General features: G+C 57.0%; 3 protein-coding genes across 5 annotated transcripts; 1 reads left to right on the top strand and 2 right to left on the bottom strand.

Moving 5' to 3' along the window:
• Positions 1–16: 16 nt before the first annotated feature.
• Positions 17–2,736, top strand: LOC117641390. Of its 3 annotated transcripts, XM_034378664.1 has the most exons (9): positions 17–226; positions 315–473; positions 599–722; positions 794–1,482; positions 1,574–1,661; positions 1,735–1,839; positions 1,940–2,083; positions 2,159–2,272; positions 2,368–2,735. In XM_034378664.1, exons 1-9 carry the CDS (start codon positions 122–124, stop codon positions 2,550–2,552), a joined length of 1,713 nt encoding a protein of 570 aa, XP_034234555.1. In that variant the 5' UTR covers positions 17–121; the 3' UTR covers positions 2,553–2,735. The 3 variants fall into 3 exon arrangements, with proteins under 3 accessions (XP_034234555.1, XP_034234557.1, XP_034234558.1); XM_034378666.1 differs by lacking the exon at positions 1,940–2,083 and having other exon boundaries at positions 2,368–2,736; XM_034378667.1 differs by lacking the exons at positions 1,735–1,839; positions 1,940–2,083.
• LOC117641391 (gustatory and odorant receptor 63a-like) lies at positions 2,644–4,512 on the bottom strand. Its single transcript, XM_034378668.1, has 7 exons — positions 4,430–4,512; positions 4,060–4,337; positions 3,713–3,964; positions 3,347–3,628; positions 3,178–3,267; positions 2,898–2,999; positions 2,644–2,826 (listed from the first exon to the last, which is right to left on the bottom strand). The coding sequence occupies exons 1-7, from the start codon at positions 4,470–4,472 to the stop codon at positions 2,764–2,766; spliced, it is 1,110 nt and encodes a 369-aa protein (XP_034234559.1). The 5' UTR covers positions 4,473–4,512; the 3' UTR covers positions 2,644–2,763.
• A 528-nt stretch (positions 4,513–5,040) lies between these two features.
• Positions 5,041–11,073, bottom strand: LOC117641163 (homeobox protein rough). Its single transcript, XM_034378300.1, has 4 exons — positions 10,587–11,073; positions 7,552–7,789; positions 6,598–6,600; positions 5,041–5,447 (listed from the first exon to the last, which is right to left on the bottom strand). Exons 1-4 carry the CDS (start codon positions 11,071–11,073, stop codon positions 5,198–5,200), a joined length of 978 nt encoding a protein of 325 aa, XP_034234191.1. The 3' UTR covers positions 5,041–5,197.
• Positions 11,074–15,855: the final 4,782 nt, after the last annotated feature.

The raw sequence follows: 15,855 nt of genomic DNA, 5'->3' as shown, positions 1-15,855 counted from the left end.
AGAACAACTGCCAGCGACCAAGCGACGCCGCGCGTTATCAAAAACCAAAACACTGTCTTTGAAACTTGTTGATTTTGAGAGGGTAAATAAAGGATACATGCATTAAACGCGTTCTAATAAAATGCGTCCTAAAAAGGTTAGGGAAGAGTACCAGTACACAAAGCTCAATGATGTTGAACCGGGTTATGAGTTTAATGTATTTGGGATATTAGTAGAGGTTATCAAGGTAAGTTCAATTTTTAAAATTTTGATTTTTAATATTTTTTTTATTAGGAATTGTATCTAACCGGTTTTATCACCTTCTTTTTCCACAGGACTCTGTTCCTACTTCAACAGGTTCACTCCATTCTATTTACCACATATATGATGATAGCCTACCACCTGATAAGCTCTTTCGTATGAATTGTTTTGCCCGTGGAGATCAGGTACCCAAGTTTTGTGTCGGTGACATACTGCGCTTTCACCGAGTAAAGGTACTGATATATATATTTCGGAAGAAAACATACGGATGCTACTTTCTCTTTCTGCTTATGCATCATTACAGAAACTGTACTTGAATGAATGAACTGCAAGCCTTTTCAAAAAGTTCTCATTTCAGATAGAAACATGGATAGGAGGTTTTGATGGACGTGTTTTTAACGCGTTTGATGTTGTGGGTTTTACAAAAGATCATGACCCTGAGTTTAATTTTACCTCCTCGGCCAAAAATATCACTTTGACTGGTAATTACAAAATGAATCCAAGCCAATGTTTACTTTTTTACTGCATTCTGTTAATTCAATACCAATTCCAGATAAAGCAAAGGAACGTATTTCAGAGCTAAGAGAAATTTCCCTTCTCAGAAGATTGTTTGACAGCTCTGAAATGATACCAACAAATGGTACAGATACTTCTATGAATGGTGCCTTTACTTCCACAAATGAAGAACCAAACATTTCGACACGTCCATCAATAAGTCAAGCAGATATTGTAACCAGCTCCAGAAAAGTATTTCTTAATCCTGCAGCTGGTTCTTCCATGAAAAAAGACTTAGTAAAGAATCCGTTTTATGATCACAACCTGAAGGAGAATGAAACTGAAGCTGGTCCTTCGAGAAAGCGAAGCAGTTCAGAATTAAGGTCTCTCAATGAGGAAGCTGAATCTACTGTAAATATTGCTAAAAAACAGGCAAGCTCAACTGAAAAAAGACAGGAATACCAACCCAGCCCATTATCCAAGAAAAGAAAGTATGTTGAGGAAGTACCTTCTTCAATCAAGAATTCAGAAATTGGTAAACTCGCTCCTGAAGCTATTGTGGCCCAGGAAGAGACTAGAGGGGTTCTCTCTAGAAACATTAACAGTTTAGACAGTACTGTACAAAGTGATGATTTTTCTAGCTCAATGCTAGCAGGAAGCAGTTCATGTCCTGGTATTATCTGTGCTGAAGAAAACTGTGGTCAATCACCACTCTTGATAGAATCTGATTCTATTGAGTTCCAAAAAGTAAGTATAGCTTGATACTGGGTAACTTTTTTGTCTGGTTGTAAACACGTTTCTTTTCAGAGATAATCTCTGTTCTTTTGTGTGTGTCTAGCCCTCTTGTAACTATGGGGCAGAGATACCTGCCGCAGATGATGAGGGCAACATTTTTCTTAGGAATCCCAATTTTATGGACTTTAAAGGTATGCATCAAGCTAAGAAAGTTTAAGATCTGTTTTTAACTAACTACCAAGCCCTTTTTTTTACCTCTTCTAGTTCAGGAAAATAAAGTTTACATTGATGTAAATTCTATGACAAATTTTAAGTGGCCTTGTTATTCATCAAAGGTCAGGATTATAAGAGTTAAACCAAAGCTTGAAGGTAATAACTGTTTTGATTCTTGCCTCTGAGTTATGCATCAAGCATTACTATGCATTCGCCTTATCTACATGCTGCGCTTCACTGCCTGTTGGTGTTTCAGTGCTTAAGACTAATGGTCCAAAAAATTTGCTTTCTGGAGTATGTGAAACGTGTGGAACCTATTCTTATTATTCTAAACTTTGCTGGAAGATAAATAAAGCTACTTCTACTAAAATTCCATTATGTCCTATTTGTGATGGGGATGGTAAGCTTATTTTTCTTGCCTGACTTTTGCCACCAAAAATGGTTCTCATTCATATGTTTTCTCTTTGCCTTTAAGGTGCCCCACCTCCCAGAATTCACATAGCATTCAGGCTGAAGCTTACCTTAGAGGATGCTTGGGGTAAGCCACTAAGTGTTTATGTCATCCGAGAAAATGCTGCTAAATTTCTGGGTTAGTGTGATATCACTTTTTTACCATCATGCCCCAACGTAAAATTAAAAGAAGGTCTCATTTCTTTTTTCACTTTTATTTTAATTTTCCTGCAGGTTGTTCTCAGGCACAATACCAGAGCAGTAATGAATGTCGCGTAAGAACCATAGAACTTCTATCTGAAGCTCTTTCAACTAAAAGTTTTTTTACTATTTGTCTCACTAGTGTTAGTACATTTACCAGGAAAATGATATATGTCTATAATACAGATTTATCTGAAGCGCTCAAAAATGTTAACTAGTCTTCTTTCGCATTATAAGAAAAAATTGTTGCCTTGCTATCGTTGTTTCATGATTAGTTGTACTTCCCATTGATTACCCTGGATGGGCGCTTATAAGTACCTGTTGAAGAATGTCTTTTTATTTTTTTTATCTTAATATCTTCCCTGTCTTTATTTCTATTAAAATAATTTAGATGTCAAGACAATTTTGTTTGTGTTCTTTATTACCTTTTCAGTAAGCAAAATAAGCAAATTGCAAAAGAACAAGAAGATTTAATAGCAGCATGTTGTACACCTGTAGGAAAAGAACTCAAACAATTTATATTGTGGGCGGTAAGAAAGAGATAGTTTATTCTGGTTACACACCTCAATTATGCTGGAACGCGAACAAGCAGCAAAGCCCCCCACACTTATTGTAGCAATATCATGTTCACTGTGCGCTGCTGTTGCAATCAGTAAGGTGCGAACCTAAAATAAGTATAATTGTAAAAAAAATCAGCAACATAATATGTTCTAAAGTCAGAGACACTACTCAAAAATTAACTTTATTTCATCATAAATGGCCTTAAATTATCAAAACCAGCTCAAAGACATTTTTTGTTGGGTCATTTTACAAATTGCACATCAGCCAAGTTTACTACTGTACCTCTGCATTCATCAAATCCTTCTCCTTCAACGGTGGCTTCATGCTCAACATCTCAAACTGCAAAGCCTTGCTAGCCTGAAACAAAATCCGCTTGCTCCGCCCTCCAAATTCATTCAAAAGGAGTGCAAAAAAAGGGAGGGGGAGTTTCGGCAGGGGGTGGGGTACTCACGCTGTGAGCGGCGCGGTGGCCGTGCTCGTGAACGGTGTAGATGTGGTGAAGGTTCTGCACCATAAATAGGGCCTGCATCACGTTGCCGAGGCTCAAGTCGGCATGCGTGAGCGCGATGAGCACGCCCATTGCCGCCACCAGGCCCAGTGCCATGGAGTACACCGTGTACACCACAAGCGTGCTGGACTGCGCCGCGCCCGTCTGGGAGGCGAGGGCGCGCAGGTGCAGCCAGAGCATGCCGTGCGCACGCACGTCAAGAAGGCCCAGGCCGCGGTCCCTGTCCTGCACACGTACACACGTCAAGGTAATTCCCCGCGACCGGCGCGTCACTGCGGCCTAGGCGGCCCTGGCAGTGCCGTCGCTCACCTCGCTGTGGAGCTGGCGCAGGGAGCTGGCCGAGTGCTCCACGGCCCTGCAGAGGGTGGTCCAGACGCCGCCGACGAGGGAGAAGAAGCTCAAGGGCGGGAAGAAGGCAACGGCGTGCAGGATCGGCATCCCCACCCGCACCATGAGCAGCACCAGTGGTAGCGGCAGCAGCAGCCCCACCGCGGTGTAGGCCACTGCCCGCCGGCGAAGCCCCAGCACGAGGGGCCGACCCGTCAGCCTGCACCACTCGGCCTGACAGCGCCAGCAGCCAGCACCATGACTCAAAGATCGGCACAACTGTACGCCACGCCCCCAGGACTCTGGACTCGGTCAGCTCTACGCCCTACCTGGAAGCTGGTCCAGGCGTTGAGGTACTTGGCAAGGGCTCGGGCCTCGGGCCAGATGCAGACGGGGATGACCCAGTGGTGCGTCAGCAGGACGATCAGGATGAGGTGGTAGATGCGGTGGTTGAGGGTGGAGGCCTCCACTGCGCCTTCGGCGGCAGCCCCGGACGCGAAGGCGCTCCAGCGTTCGCCCAACGCGCGCACGCTGAGCACGGACCACAGGGCGTACACCAGCACGGTGTAGCACGAGGACTGCGAGACCGCGGACGCCTTGGCGCGGCCTGCGAATAGGAACGGGTTGGGTTTCCAGGGTCGCAGAAGTGGGCCGTCGAGGACGTGGGTGCTGGGCGGGACTCGGGACGACTCGGCCTACCTTTGGAGTCGCTGTAGATGGGCCACAGCGCCAGCAGGAACATGGTGCTGCGGAGAGGGGCCAGCTCCTGGAACAGAGTCTCCGCCTCGGCCGGCCCCACCGTGGCTGGACCCTTGACGGGGTCGCCGACGCCACGCTGAGGACTCTCCGCCTGCACCGCCGCCTTGCTGGGCCGTCGCCACGCTTCCGACACCATGGCGACGTGCGCGGTGACGCCGACGCGCGACCAGTGGCCACTGACGGCACCCTGGCCGTGCGCCGCGCGCCCTAGTCGCGCCTGGAGAGCGCCCCGTCCCCCGTCGCTCTCGTCTCGTTAACTCGTTACTCGCACGAGACGTCCAAAGTCAACAACGCCTGCACGCCACCGCAGGGCGGCGCGGCCCGCTCCAAACCTTTATCTTCTTTATCCTCCACCGAGGATTTGCACAGTGGGGTGGGGAGGGTGCGCCTTTCTCCCTCATTCGCGCGCGCGCGCTCGTGTGTGTACGAGTGTGTGTGCACATGCTTAAATTTACGCGCTTGGATCAGCTTCGAAGTGACATAAATCAATAGCAGGGAGAGAAAAAAAATCAAGAAGAACAAAGACTATTGTTTTACTTAACGCTCGTAAACATAATGTCAGTGCACTATCACTATTACAATAATATTTTACACGCTCAAAACGAGAGACGAAAACAGTAAATATAAAAGGCTCGCCGGGACAGGGATGCGGTGGTAACTAGAAGTATGACTAGAACAGTAGAAACGGGCTCTGAGAGGGCGCTGTCCTCACGGCGAAGGCGGCGGCCTCGAGGACGGCATCCTTGGCGTGGCGGGGGAGCCGGCAGAGCTGGCGGGGCTGTCCGGGCTGTCGGGGTCCTCGGGGCTGTCCGGGCTGGCCGGGGCGCCGTGGTGGAGGTCGGCAGGGCTGTGGCCGGGGCCGTGGTGCTGGTGGTGCGAGCCGTCCTTGTACAGGCACAGCGTGCAGAAGGCGGACGACGATGGGAAGCCGGGCACCAGCCCCGAGGCCAGCGCCATGCTGCAGGACAAGGAGGGCAACGTCAACGCACTTTCAACCAGGTGCCGTAGCTCGTTTGTCCTAACGACGTTCTCCATGAGTGCAACGTACACCAGTGCACCGGAAGAGGAAGGACTGAAGGACCTCCACTTTACCCGGCCTCCGCGGGCATGGCCTGGGCAAGGCCTGGGAGCGCGACAGGTGTCCCTTCGTGTTTGCCGCTCATCCTCCGAGCGCTACATAGCACTGCCAGGAGGCCCGGCTGCCCTGGCGGCGCTGCCCGTTGCCACTATGGCCATTTACACGTTGTTGCGTTTAGAGGATGGCCGGCGTGATTACTTCGCGAGGCACGCGAGCAGGGAGGGGGAGGGGAAGGGGAAGAGGGCGAAGAAGACGCTGCGAACAGGGGCCGGCGGCATGAGGTGGCCGATGGACCGTGCCGTAAACACGCGGATTGGACTGTATTAACACTTGATCACCGAGTGCGTAATCCACCCCCTCCCCCACTCACTAGCCGCGCAATGAAAAGGAAACGAGTGGTTGATGATGGGGTGCTTGCGGGGCGCGGGGTGGCGCAGAGGGGAGGGGGAGAGGGTAGTCAAGCAAATTAAAGCGGAAGCGAGGCTAATTCTCCTGTCATTTCTCATGTTTATGGTTAGGTGGTGGCCTGCCGGGCTGCTCTGCTGCTCGATGCACTATCGCGGCTCGGGCGCACACGCACGCCGGCCGCGTCCAGGGCCTCCAGGGCCTCCAGGGCCTCCAGGGCCTCCAGGGCCTCCAGGGCCTCCAGGGCCTCGCGTCCGGCAGCGTCCTCGAACGCAATGTCCGGCCGTGTCCGGCAGAGGGCATGGCCCGGCATGGCATGGCCTGCAGGGCGGCGAAGCGGATCTACCGCCCCTGTGTAAGGCGATCCTGCCGCGCCGCCGCGCCCCGCCATGCGCACCCCTTGCCAGGCTTCTGATTGGCCGGAACAGAAGCCCGGCCGGGACCGGAACCAGCCGGCAGGCCCAGCCAGCCGCGCCAGCCGAGCCGGGGCGGCACGGATTGAAAGCGGATCCAGTGCAGCGCCTGATGAAGTGCGCCAGGCTTTAGGCCAAGCCCGGTCTGCTTTGGCGCCAATTGGAGAAAAGTCGAAATCCCAGCGAAACGGATATGAACAGCACGGACTCACTTGCTTCCGGAGACGTAGTTTTCATACTGCTTGCAGTTCGCAGCGCTACAATAGTGCCGGGTGCCCAGAAATACCGCGTGCTCTCTCCGTCCGTATGACGGCCTGATGACGGCTGTCGCAACAGATTTCCTCCCCCGGACGGCTCTCCCTCCCGGCGAAGCCATGCGCGAGTTTGTTGTCGCCGCGGCGATGCGGGCGGCGATAACGCGCTAAGTCCGCGCGACCCCTGTCCTCATCCTCATTATTAAATGAGCCGGTGAGCGAGTGGCACGGCACTGCTAGGCACGGCGAGGCGCGGCGAGCACGCCCGACTGCACCCGAACCCAACCGAGCCGCAGCCGAACGCAAGCGGCGCAGTCCACCCAGCGAGCGAGGTGCTCTCGGCTCGGACTCCACCCCCGACGCCGCGGCGCGCCGCATCTCACGTCTCGTCAAATCACGTCACCGCAGCGCAGTGCAGTGCGAGGGAGACAGAGCGACGGAGCGCGGACTCGTCGTCCGGCCCTGCTGCTGCTCACCGCCGAGGCCGGCGTTCTGATTAAAGGGACGCAAACCGCGGCCGCGGGGTTCATCAGTCCAAGAAGACGCGAAAAAAACAAACAATAAAAACGGAGGAGAATCACGGAGAGCGCGCATTGAAATGTATTGGCGTTCTCTCAATCACTGGCGGCCAGGGCGAGGCGGGGTGAGGGGGTGGCGCGGAGAAAAGAATAAGGCGAGGTTGATCAGGCGGGAAGCCACGTGAGCCGCGGCCGGCGCTGGTTCTGATTGCTATCTGACCCTCTGATTGCTTATCAGAGGGTCGCCGCACCGCGCCGCTCCGCGCGCAGCACCGCGCCGTGCCGTTCCGGCCAGCCAGGTACACCCCCATGACCCCGAACGGCACGCGCACACGCACGCACGCGCACGCGCAAATTATGTCATGAATGCCACAAGAACGAGATGGCGACTGACCGGTAGTGCTGGTCCTGGTGTGCCTTCTCGATGCGCTTGTCCTTGGCGCGCCTGTTCTGGAACCAGATCTTGATCTGCGTCTCGCTGAGGCTGAGGGCGTGCGCCAGCTCGGTGCGCCGCGCGCGCGACACGTACTCGGAGCGCGCGAACTGGAGCTCCAGGCGCAGTGTCTGGTGCGCGCTGAATGTGGTCCGCTGCCGCCGCGGGCCGCGACCCTCTTTGCGCCGCCGCCGGGCCACTGGAACAACAAGGAGCACGCCGTCAGCACACCGTCTGCCGGGGGTAGCGCAGGTTCGCGCCCGAAATTGGCACTCTTTTTCAGAGGGCCGCTGGGAACAGTTTCAAAAACCTCATCCGCGCTCGGCAATGTGTGGCAAACACCCCCGGCGCCAAGCAGCACCAAGCAGCAAGCAGAGTGGCTGGGGAGGGGGAGGAGGCAGAGCAAAGCCGGCCTTTGTTGCGGTCCTGCCGTCTGGCTGTGATATGAGGCGTGTGAGAGGACCCAACTTCGGCAGGGAAAGGGGTGGGGGGTAGGCGAGGGTACTTGGGCGGCGGCATCCGCGAGAGAAGGGGGCGGGGTGGCGGCGGGGGGTGGGGGCGTAACGCGATTTGCCCGCAGCCGTTCGGGCGTGGCATTTTCATTTTGTCTCGTCGCCGCTGTTGTCGCTCCGTTGTCGCTGCGTTGTCCCTCTCAGTAATCTCCGTGACAAAACGCCCGGCCCGCTGGCGCCGTGGCTGTGCCTGCCGTGCGTGGCCTGCCGTGCTGGCGCGATGTGTAAGCACGGCACGCCCAACGCCCGTTCATCCTGCCTTCCCGCCTCTCCGCCGTTACGAGTCCGAGCTTGCAGCCTCGCACCACGGGACAGCTGCCACCCACAGCGTTTAGCAGCATCCCCATCTTGCGACTTGTTAGCGGTGTCAACGGGCAACGGGTCGCATCCAGACGGGGGACTTGAACGGCGGGGGTGGACCGGCCGGGGAGGCATAGGCCGGCCGGCAGGCAGGCAGGCGGGCAGGCAGGCAGGCAGGCCGGCAGGCCGGCAGGCAGGCAGGCGGGCAGGCAGGCAGGCAGGCCGGCAGGCCGGCAGGCGGCAGGCGGCAGGCAGGCAGGCAGGCAGGCAGGCAGGCAGGCAGGCAGGCCGGCAGGCAGGCAGGCCGGCAGGCAGGCAGGCCGGCAGGCCGGCAGGCCAGATGCGCCGCTCCCACGCCGCGCGGACGAGTTCGGTCGGACGCGACTACGCGATGCCACGACGGACACGACACCAATAACCATCTGCGGCTATTAATTATTTGGCGATCCGTGTTGTCATTGCCCCCGCTCCATTAGGCAGCAAGCAGCCCGACCCTAATTATGCGATTATTCACAGTTAGTTGCCGGGGCCGGGTCCGGCCAGACCAGCTGACTGATTTCCGAGCGGGTCTCCCGCTCTCTCTCGCACTCATGGACCCGGACCGGGCGTTCCGTGTGAGATCGAGAGTGACAGACCGAAGAAATAACGTTACAATAACATCACACGACCGCGGCTGGGCGAGGGCCCCACAGTCCCAAGGTACCACTAACTCATTCTGATTTTCTTTTCAATAGTTGAACGCAATGGTTCAAAACGAAAATACTGAAACAGCCCTCCGAACACAAGCGGTCGTATGAGGAAACGATCACTGTGAATCCTCAAGATGTTAATGTCAAGGGGTACCCAACTCAAGATAATCATTGCACGTCTAGTTGGTAACAAGTGAAATAATCAACATCATCCAGTGAAATGACAATCATACTTTCGGGGATTCATTTTTGCGAGACCACTGCTCCCAAACTATCAGCGGTCAAAGCCTTCCCGAGGCGGGGCATAAAAGAGTAGGGTCTTCAGAATAGTAAGGCATCGAGGGAGGCCTTTGACCGCAACTAAATTGGATGCAGTGACCGCTCAAAGTCAGCGAAAACGGTGATTTTCTGAAATTCATTCACTTTTTGACCATTTTTGCGAGGCCACTGCTCCCAAACTATCAGCGGTCAAAGCCTTCCCGAGGCGGGGCATGAAAGAGTAGGGTCTTCAGAATAGTAAGGCGTCGAGGGAGGCCTTTGACCGCAACTAAATTGGATGCAGTGACCGCTCAAAGTCAGCAAAAACGGTGATTTCCTGAAATTCATTCACTTTTTGACCATTTTTGTGAGACCACTGCTCCCAAACTATTAGCGGTCAAAGCCTTCCCGAGGCGGGGCATGAAAGAGTAGGGCCTTCAAAATAGTAAGGCGTCGAGGGAGGCCTTTGACCGCAACTAAACTGGATGCAGTGGCTGCCCAAAGTCACCTATATTGAATTTCCGACACTTTAACAGCTTTCCGAGGTCGGCGCTCAAATAATCCCTAATATTTCCCAATAATCAACATAATAACCTCCTATAATCATAAGAAATCACATGTAATCATACTCTAAATATAATCAGTGTACATGAAAATCTTGAGTTGGTTACCCCTTGGTTAATGTAGCCACAATGGCATTTCAATTAAGTGGTCCGAGAGACACACACTACACACAAGCCTTCCGGCATGGTTCGCTTGGCTCAATAACCTCGACAGCACCCCAACAAAATTAACTTAACCACTGCCAGCCTGGCATGCAGGGAGCAAGGCAGGGAACCAGTCGAAAAAAGTTGGGAAATGCTGCGAATAGATCGTGGGACGAGTTTGAAGCGCTCTGAGAGGGGCTGTGAAAAAGTGCAAAGAATTGTCGGGAGTCGAACCCAGGACTCGAGGGACTGAAGCCGACGCGCCTGCACTGTTACTGGTCCTAAAAATCTTAAGCAGTGTTCAAGTATTGTTTAAAGAATGTAACTCTTGTTCGCTTGCATACGATGTCACATTCGTTTGGGCGTGATACGATCGTCACATTTGTTCGAACGTGCCGATCCACATTCCATAACAAATGTGAATTCGCATGAACGTGACACTCCTCACATTCGAACGGATATAACGTCACTCATTGAAATCCTGGATAGTTGACGACATTTGTGCGACGACTTGAGACAAAGCTACTTACGGAATGCCGAGAAGGAGGCGGGGAAGTGCGCCCCCGTGGCCAGAGGGGGCAGAGGACTCAGCGTAGCGGAGGCGGCCACCAGTGGGGACTCCGTGGAGGCGGTCGGCGCGAAGGGAGCGGCGGGGAGCCCCCGCGGGCCGACCACCCCGACGACAGGCGCGGACAGGAAGCCGCCGTGCCGGTAGCCCCGGATCGCGATTGGTTTCCGGAGGTCCTCGGCGGCACCTACGGCACCCACGGCACCCAGGCCGAACGCGGGTGTGGGGGTCTCTTCGCGGACGTCGGCGGATGCCGCGACCACTGAGGGCGACGGCGTCGGCGGGGGCGTCTTGGCGTTGTCCTCCAGGTGGCCGTAGAGGCGCGCGAAGAACTCCCTGGGCGAGGACGGCGTGTGCCTCGGGGCGTTTGGGGTGAGGCACGGCCTCGGGCACGGCTCCGCCATTTCGTCCGCCGGCGGCGTGAGGGCCGGGCTGGGCGCCGTCGTCATGCCGCCATGCCAGCCCAGGGATGCACTGCACGTCGTCCTGCAGCGTCGCGACGTCTGCGGCCGGGGGCGTGGCTAGGCGTGGCTAGGCGTGCCGCGGGGAGGCCGGGGCGGCGTGCGTGCGTGCGGCGTGGCGCGGCGTGCCGCAGCGAGCCAATGGCAGCCGGTGGCGCGAGGGGGAGGGGCGTCCGGGGTGGCCGGGGCGGCGCAGCCTGGCGCAGCGTCGCGCAGGCTCCCGGCCACAGCCACAGAGTCGGGGCGCCAATAGCGACACCACGGGACGCGGCCGACGCGGGACGAGGCGCCGCTAAGAGGATCAGCACCCGGTCTCAGCCCTGAGCCCCGGCTGTGGAAATGGATATTGCGGCCCAGCGGGGTGGGGCGGGGCGGGGCGGCTAGTGGCCCTTTAGCAGGCGGTGGCTTGTGCGGACCCGAAAAGCAGAGGATCATTTGTGGTCCAAACTAATTCAAATCGAGTCAAGTGTCCACACCGACGACGGCGAGAATAGGAGGGTGACAAAACACAGCAATCTGCCGGTAGAGATGGAGCAGCAGCTAATGACGTGACTCACGGCATCCTCACAAAGTAGTCAAAATACAGGAAAATCCAATTGCTACTCTTGAAAGGCCTTTGCGTCCAATATGGCTGTGGCCAAAGCCCTCTCACAAGGGCCTGGTACTCTTAGGACCGAACTCTTTTTCATGCACCGCCTCGAAAATGCCTTGACCACACTCAGTTAAGGAGCTACCCCATTAAAAAGGTTGACAAAATATTTGCTGCTTTTGGGCGGCCACTGCGTTCAGTGCCTTGACCGCACTTAGTTTGAGCGTGCCCTCCTCGGTCCTCTGTGTGCTTGGGCTTTGCGTGCAGTTGAATCCTTATGCCTTGGCCGCCTCCTTGCATCTCCCGCCGTGCTCCACGCTCGCTCGGAAAAAGAGATAAAATAAAAGGCGGAAACCGAAAATGCGTGTACTACCCCTTGGTTCACACGCGGCGCAGTCCCATCCTTGCCGTCATCGCCGTGCGGCTTACCCCGCCCCGCTCCAGCTGCTCCAGCGCTCCAGGCTGGAGGCAAGGCTGCGGCGGGGCGCTGATGCGCTAAGTATCGTTATCACGGCGGTTTGATGGTTTGATGCGGCCAAGTGCCCATTGTGCGCGGCGTGGCGTGGCGTGGCGCGGCGTGGCGAGGCGGCTTTGTTGTGGCTCGTTAGGGAAGGAACCACTGGGAACCGTCAGCTGCGTCCTCGAAGCCTCGAACCGGCAGGGCGGCAGCGCTGGGGAGGGGATGGCAGGCGGCGTGATATCGAGATCCACCACGGCCCGGGGCGTAAACCAGCCAAGGAGAGGCCCTCCTTCTCTTCGCACTTGACGGCGTTGCATCATCATCCCCCCCACATGCACGCCCCGCGTGGCGGCGTCGTCGCCGCGCCCCTAGAGTCGCGAGGCGTCTCGGCGCGGCGCCTCGCCGTGGGGCCGTGGGGCTTCGCTGGCGTGTTTGTCCATGCGGTTGCCCCCGGCCTAACCCCTCCCGGGTCATGTCTTGGGCCCGACACTGACTCGGCACTTCCGGTGTGCGTTTCTTCCTTACGCGCCCCGTTAAGTCCGAGGCCACAAGGCGCCACGAGGTGCCCGCCGCCCCCTGCCCGCGGCCCGCACCGCCCGCACCGCAGGCGGCAGATACTCCCGCCGCGCACACGTCGATACTCCCCGCTGGAGCGTGCGGAGTATTTCCGGATGCTCAGTACAAAGGGGGAACGCCGGCCCGCCCCGATGCCGGCGGACACACGCCGGTAGCGGCCGTTGCCGCCAAGCAGGCCCTGCGCATGGAAGCGCCTGGGAGGTAGGCAGCACGGGCACAGGCATGCGTTGCGGGCGTGCCTACCCTAGCCTGGCCAGGCGCTGTGGCCGGCCGCCTGGGAGGTAGGCAGCACGGGCACAGGCATGCGTTGCGGGCGTGCCTACCCTAGCCTGGCCAGGCGCTGTGGCCGGCCGCCTGGGAGGTAGCACGGCAGGCATGCTTGCGGGCGTGCCTACCCTACTGCCGCGCTGTGGCCCGCCGGGAGTAGGCAGCACGGGCACAGGCATGCGTTGCGGGCGTGCCTACCCTAGCCTGGCCAGGCGCTGTGGCCGGTGTAAGCGGGATATCCTACTCCCCGGATTGAGTTACTCCCCAGTACACCATCCCTAGGGACAATGTACTCCCCCCTTAGGGAGAGTACACCATCCCTGGGGATAGTGTACTCCCCTACCTCGAGAGAGGGGGAGTACATTGACCCTAGGGATGGTGTACTCCCCCGGGAGTACACTATCCCTAGAGTGAAGGTACTCCCCCTCTCTTGAGGGGGGGAGTACATTGGCCCTAGGGATGGTGTACTCCCCCACCAGCAGGGGAGTACTTGGTCCCTAGGGATAATGTACTCCCCCAAATGGCAGACGTCATAGGGCAGATGCCGTTGTCGGGTTGGTTGGGTTGGGTTTTCCTTGCATCGACGGAAGGCTACTTAATATTCTAAATCTAAACTGTCCAACCAATCCTAACCAAACCTAACGGGCTCGGGAAAGATCTTACTCTACTCGCGACGGATGTTACCCTACTCTCGACAGATATTATAATCAAACATAATGGTCCAACCAGTCCTAACCTAACGGGCTCCTCACAGATCTGACGCTGGCACAGCCTCGCTGTTTGACGCTGGCACAGCCTCGCTGTTTGACGCTGGCACAGCCTCGCTGTTTGACGCTGGCACAGCCTAGCTGTTTGACGCTGGCACAGCCTCGCTGTGTGAGGCTGGCACAGCCTCGCTGTTTGACGCTGGCACAGCCTCGCTGTGTGAGGCTGGCACAGCCTCGCTGTTTGACGCTGGCACAGCCTCGCTGTTTGACCCCGGCACAGCCTCGCTGTTTGAGCTGGCACAGGCCCCGCTGTTTGACGCCGGCACAGCCTCGCTGTTTGAGGGTGGCACAGCCTCGCTGTTTGACGCTGGCACAGCCTCGCTGTTTGACGCTGGCACAGCCTCGCTGTGTGAGGCTGGCACAGCCTCGCTGTTTGACGCTGGCACAGCCTCGCTGTGTAAAGGGTGGCACAGCCTCGCTGTTTGACGCTGGCACAGCCTCGCTGTTTGACGCTGGCACAGCCTCGCTGTTTGACGCTGGCACAGCCTCGCTGTTTGACGCTGGCACAGCCTCGCTGTTTGACGCTGGCACAGCCTCCTGTTTTACGCTGGCACAGCCTCGCTGTTTGAGGGTGGCCAGCCTCCCTGTTTTACGCTGGCAAAGCCTCGCTGTGTGAGGCTGGCCAGCCTCGCTGTTTGGAATTTTTACGCTGGCAAAGCCTCGCTGGGTTTTAGGGTGGCACAGCCTCGCTGTTTGAGGGTGGCACAGCCTCGCTGTTTGACGCTGGCACAGCCTCGCTGTTTGACGCTGGCACAGCCTCGCTGTTTGACGCTGGCACAGCCTCGCTGTTTGACGCTGGCAAAGCCTCGCTGTTTGAGGGTGGCAAGCCTCGCTGTTTGACGCTGGCACAGCCTCGCTGTTTGACGTGGCAAGCCCCGCTGTTGAGGGTGGCACAGCCTCGCTGTTTGAGGGTGGCACAGCCTCGCTGTTTGACGCTGGCACAGCCTCGCTGTTTGACGCTGGCACAGCCTCGCTGTTTGACGCTGGCACAGCCTCGCTGTTTTAGGGTGGCACAGCCTCGCTGTTTTACGCTGGCACAGCCTCCCCTGTTGAGGGTGGCACAGCCTCGCTGTTTGACGCTGGCACAGCCTCCCTGTTTGAGGGGGCACAGCCTCGCTGTTTGACGCCGGGACAGCCTCGCTGTGTGAGGCTGGCACAGCCTCGCTGTTTGACGCTGGCACAGCCTCGCTGTTTGACGCTGGCACAGCCTCGCTGTGTGAGGCTGGCACAGCCTCGCTGTTTGACGCTGGCACAGCCTCGCTGTGTGAGGCTGGCACAGCCTCGCTGTTTGACGCTGGCACAGCCTCCCTGTTTGACGCCGGCACAGCCTCGCTGTTTGACGCCGGCACAGCCTCGCTATGTGAGGCTGGCACAGCCTCGCTGTTTGACGCTGGCACAGCCTCCTGTTTGACGCGGCACAGCCTCGCTGTTTGACGCCGGCACAGCCTCGCTGTTTGAGGGTGGCACAGCCTCGCTGTTTGAGGGTGGCACAGGCCCCGCTGTTTGACGCCGGCACAGCCTCGCTGTGTGAGGCTGGCACAGCCTCGCTGTTTGACGCTGGCACAGCCTCGCTGTTTGAGGGTGGCACAGCCTCGCTGTTTGACGCTGGCACAGCCTCCCTGTTGAGGGGGCACAGCCTGCTGTTTGACGCCGGCACAGCCTCGCTTGTGAGGCTGGCACAGCCTCGCTGTTTGACGCTGGCACAGCCTCGCTGTTTGACGCTGGCACAGCCTCGCTGTTTGACGCTGGCACAGCCTCGCTGTTTGACGCTGGCACAGCCTCGCTGTTTGACGCTGGCACAGCCTCGCTGTTTGACGCTGGCACAGCCTCGCTGTTTTACGCTGGCAAAAGCCTCGCTGTTTGACGCTGGCACAGCCTCGCTGTTTGACGCTGGCACAGCCTCGCTGTTTGACGCTGGCACAGCCTCGCTGTTTGACGCTGGCACAGCCTCGCTGTTTGACGCTGGCACAGCCTCGCTGTTTGACGCTGGCACAGCCTCCTGTTTTACGCTGGCACAGCCTCGCTGTTTGAGGGTGGCCAGCCTCGCTGTTTGACGCTGGCAAAGCCTCGCTGGGTTTTAGGGTGGCACAGCCTCGCTGTTTGAGGGTGGC

Source organism: Thrips palmi, unplaced genomic scaffold (assembly GCF_012932325.1).
Source record: "Thrips palmi isolate BJ-2018 unplaced genomic scaffold, TpBJ-2018v1 HiC_scaffold_15, whole genome shotgun sequence".
NCBI lineage: Eukaryota > Metazoa > Arthropoda > Insecta > Thysanoptera > Thripidae > Thrips > Thrips palmi.
Note: the sequence above shows the minus strand (reverse complement) of the source record. Positions and strands in the feature narration are given on the sequence as shown.

Bases quoted from the DNA above. Each gene is read 5' to 3' on its own strand.
- LOC117641390 (XM_034378664.1), top strand. From the start codon at position 122: ATGCGTCCTAAAAAGGTTAGGGAAGAGTACCAGTACACAAAGCTCAAT. The intron at 723-793 runs GTAATTACAAAA...TACCAATTCCAG, and splicing joins CAAAAATATCACTTTGACTG to ATAAAGCAAAGGAACGTATT. The intron at 2,084-2,158 runs GTAAGCTTATTT...TTTGCCTTTAAG, and splicing joins TCCTATTTGTGATGGGGATG to GTGCCCCACCTCCCAGAATT.
- LOC117641163 (XM_034378300.1), bottom strand. From the start codon at position 11,073: ATGACGACGGCGCCCAGCCCGGCCCTCACGCCGCCGGCGGACGAAATG. The intron at 7,790-10,586 runs GTAAGTAGCTTT...TTGTTGTTCCAG, and splicing joins CGCCTCCTTCTCGGCATTCC to TGGCCCGGCGGCGGCGCAAA.
- LOC117641391 (XM_034378668.1), bottom strand. From the start codon at position 4,472: ATGTTCCTGCTGGCGCTGTGGCCCATCTACAGCGACTCCAAAG. The intron at 4,338-4,429 runs GTAGGCCGAGTC...TCCTATTCGCAG, and splicing joins CATCTACAGCGACTCCAAAG to GCCGCGCCAAGGCGTCCGCG. The intron at 3,000-3,177 runs GTACAGTAGTAA...TACTTATTTTAG, and splicing joins AGGATTTGATGAATGCAGAG to GTTCGCACCTTACTGATTGC.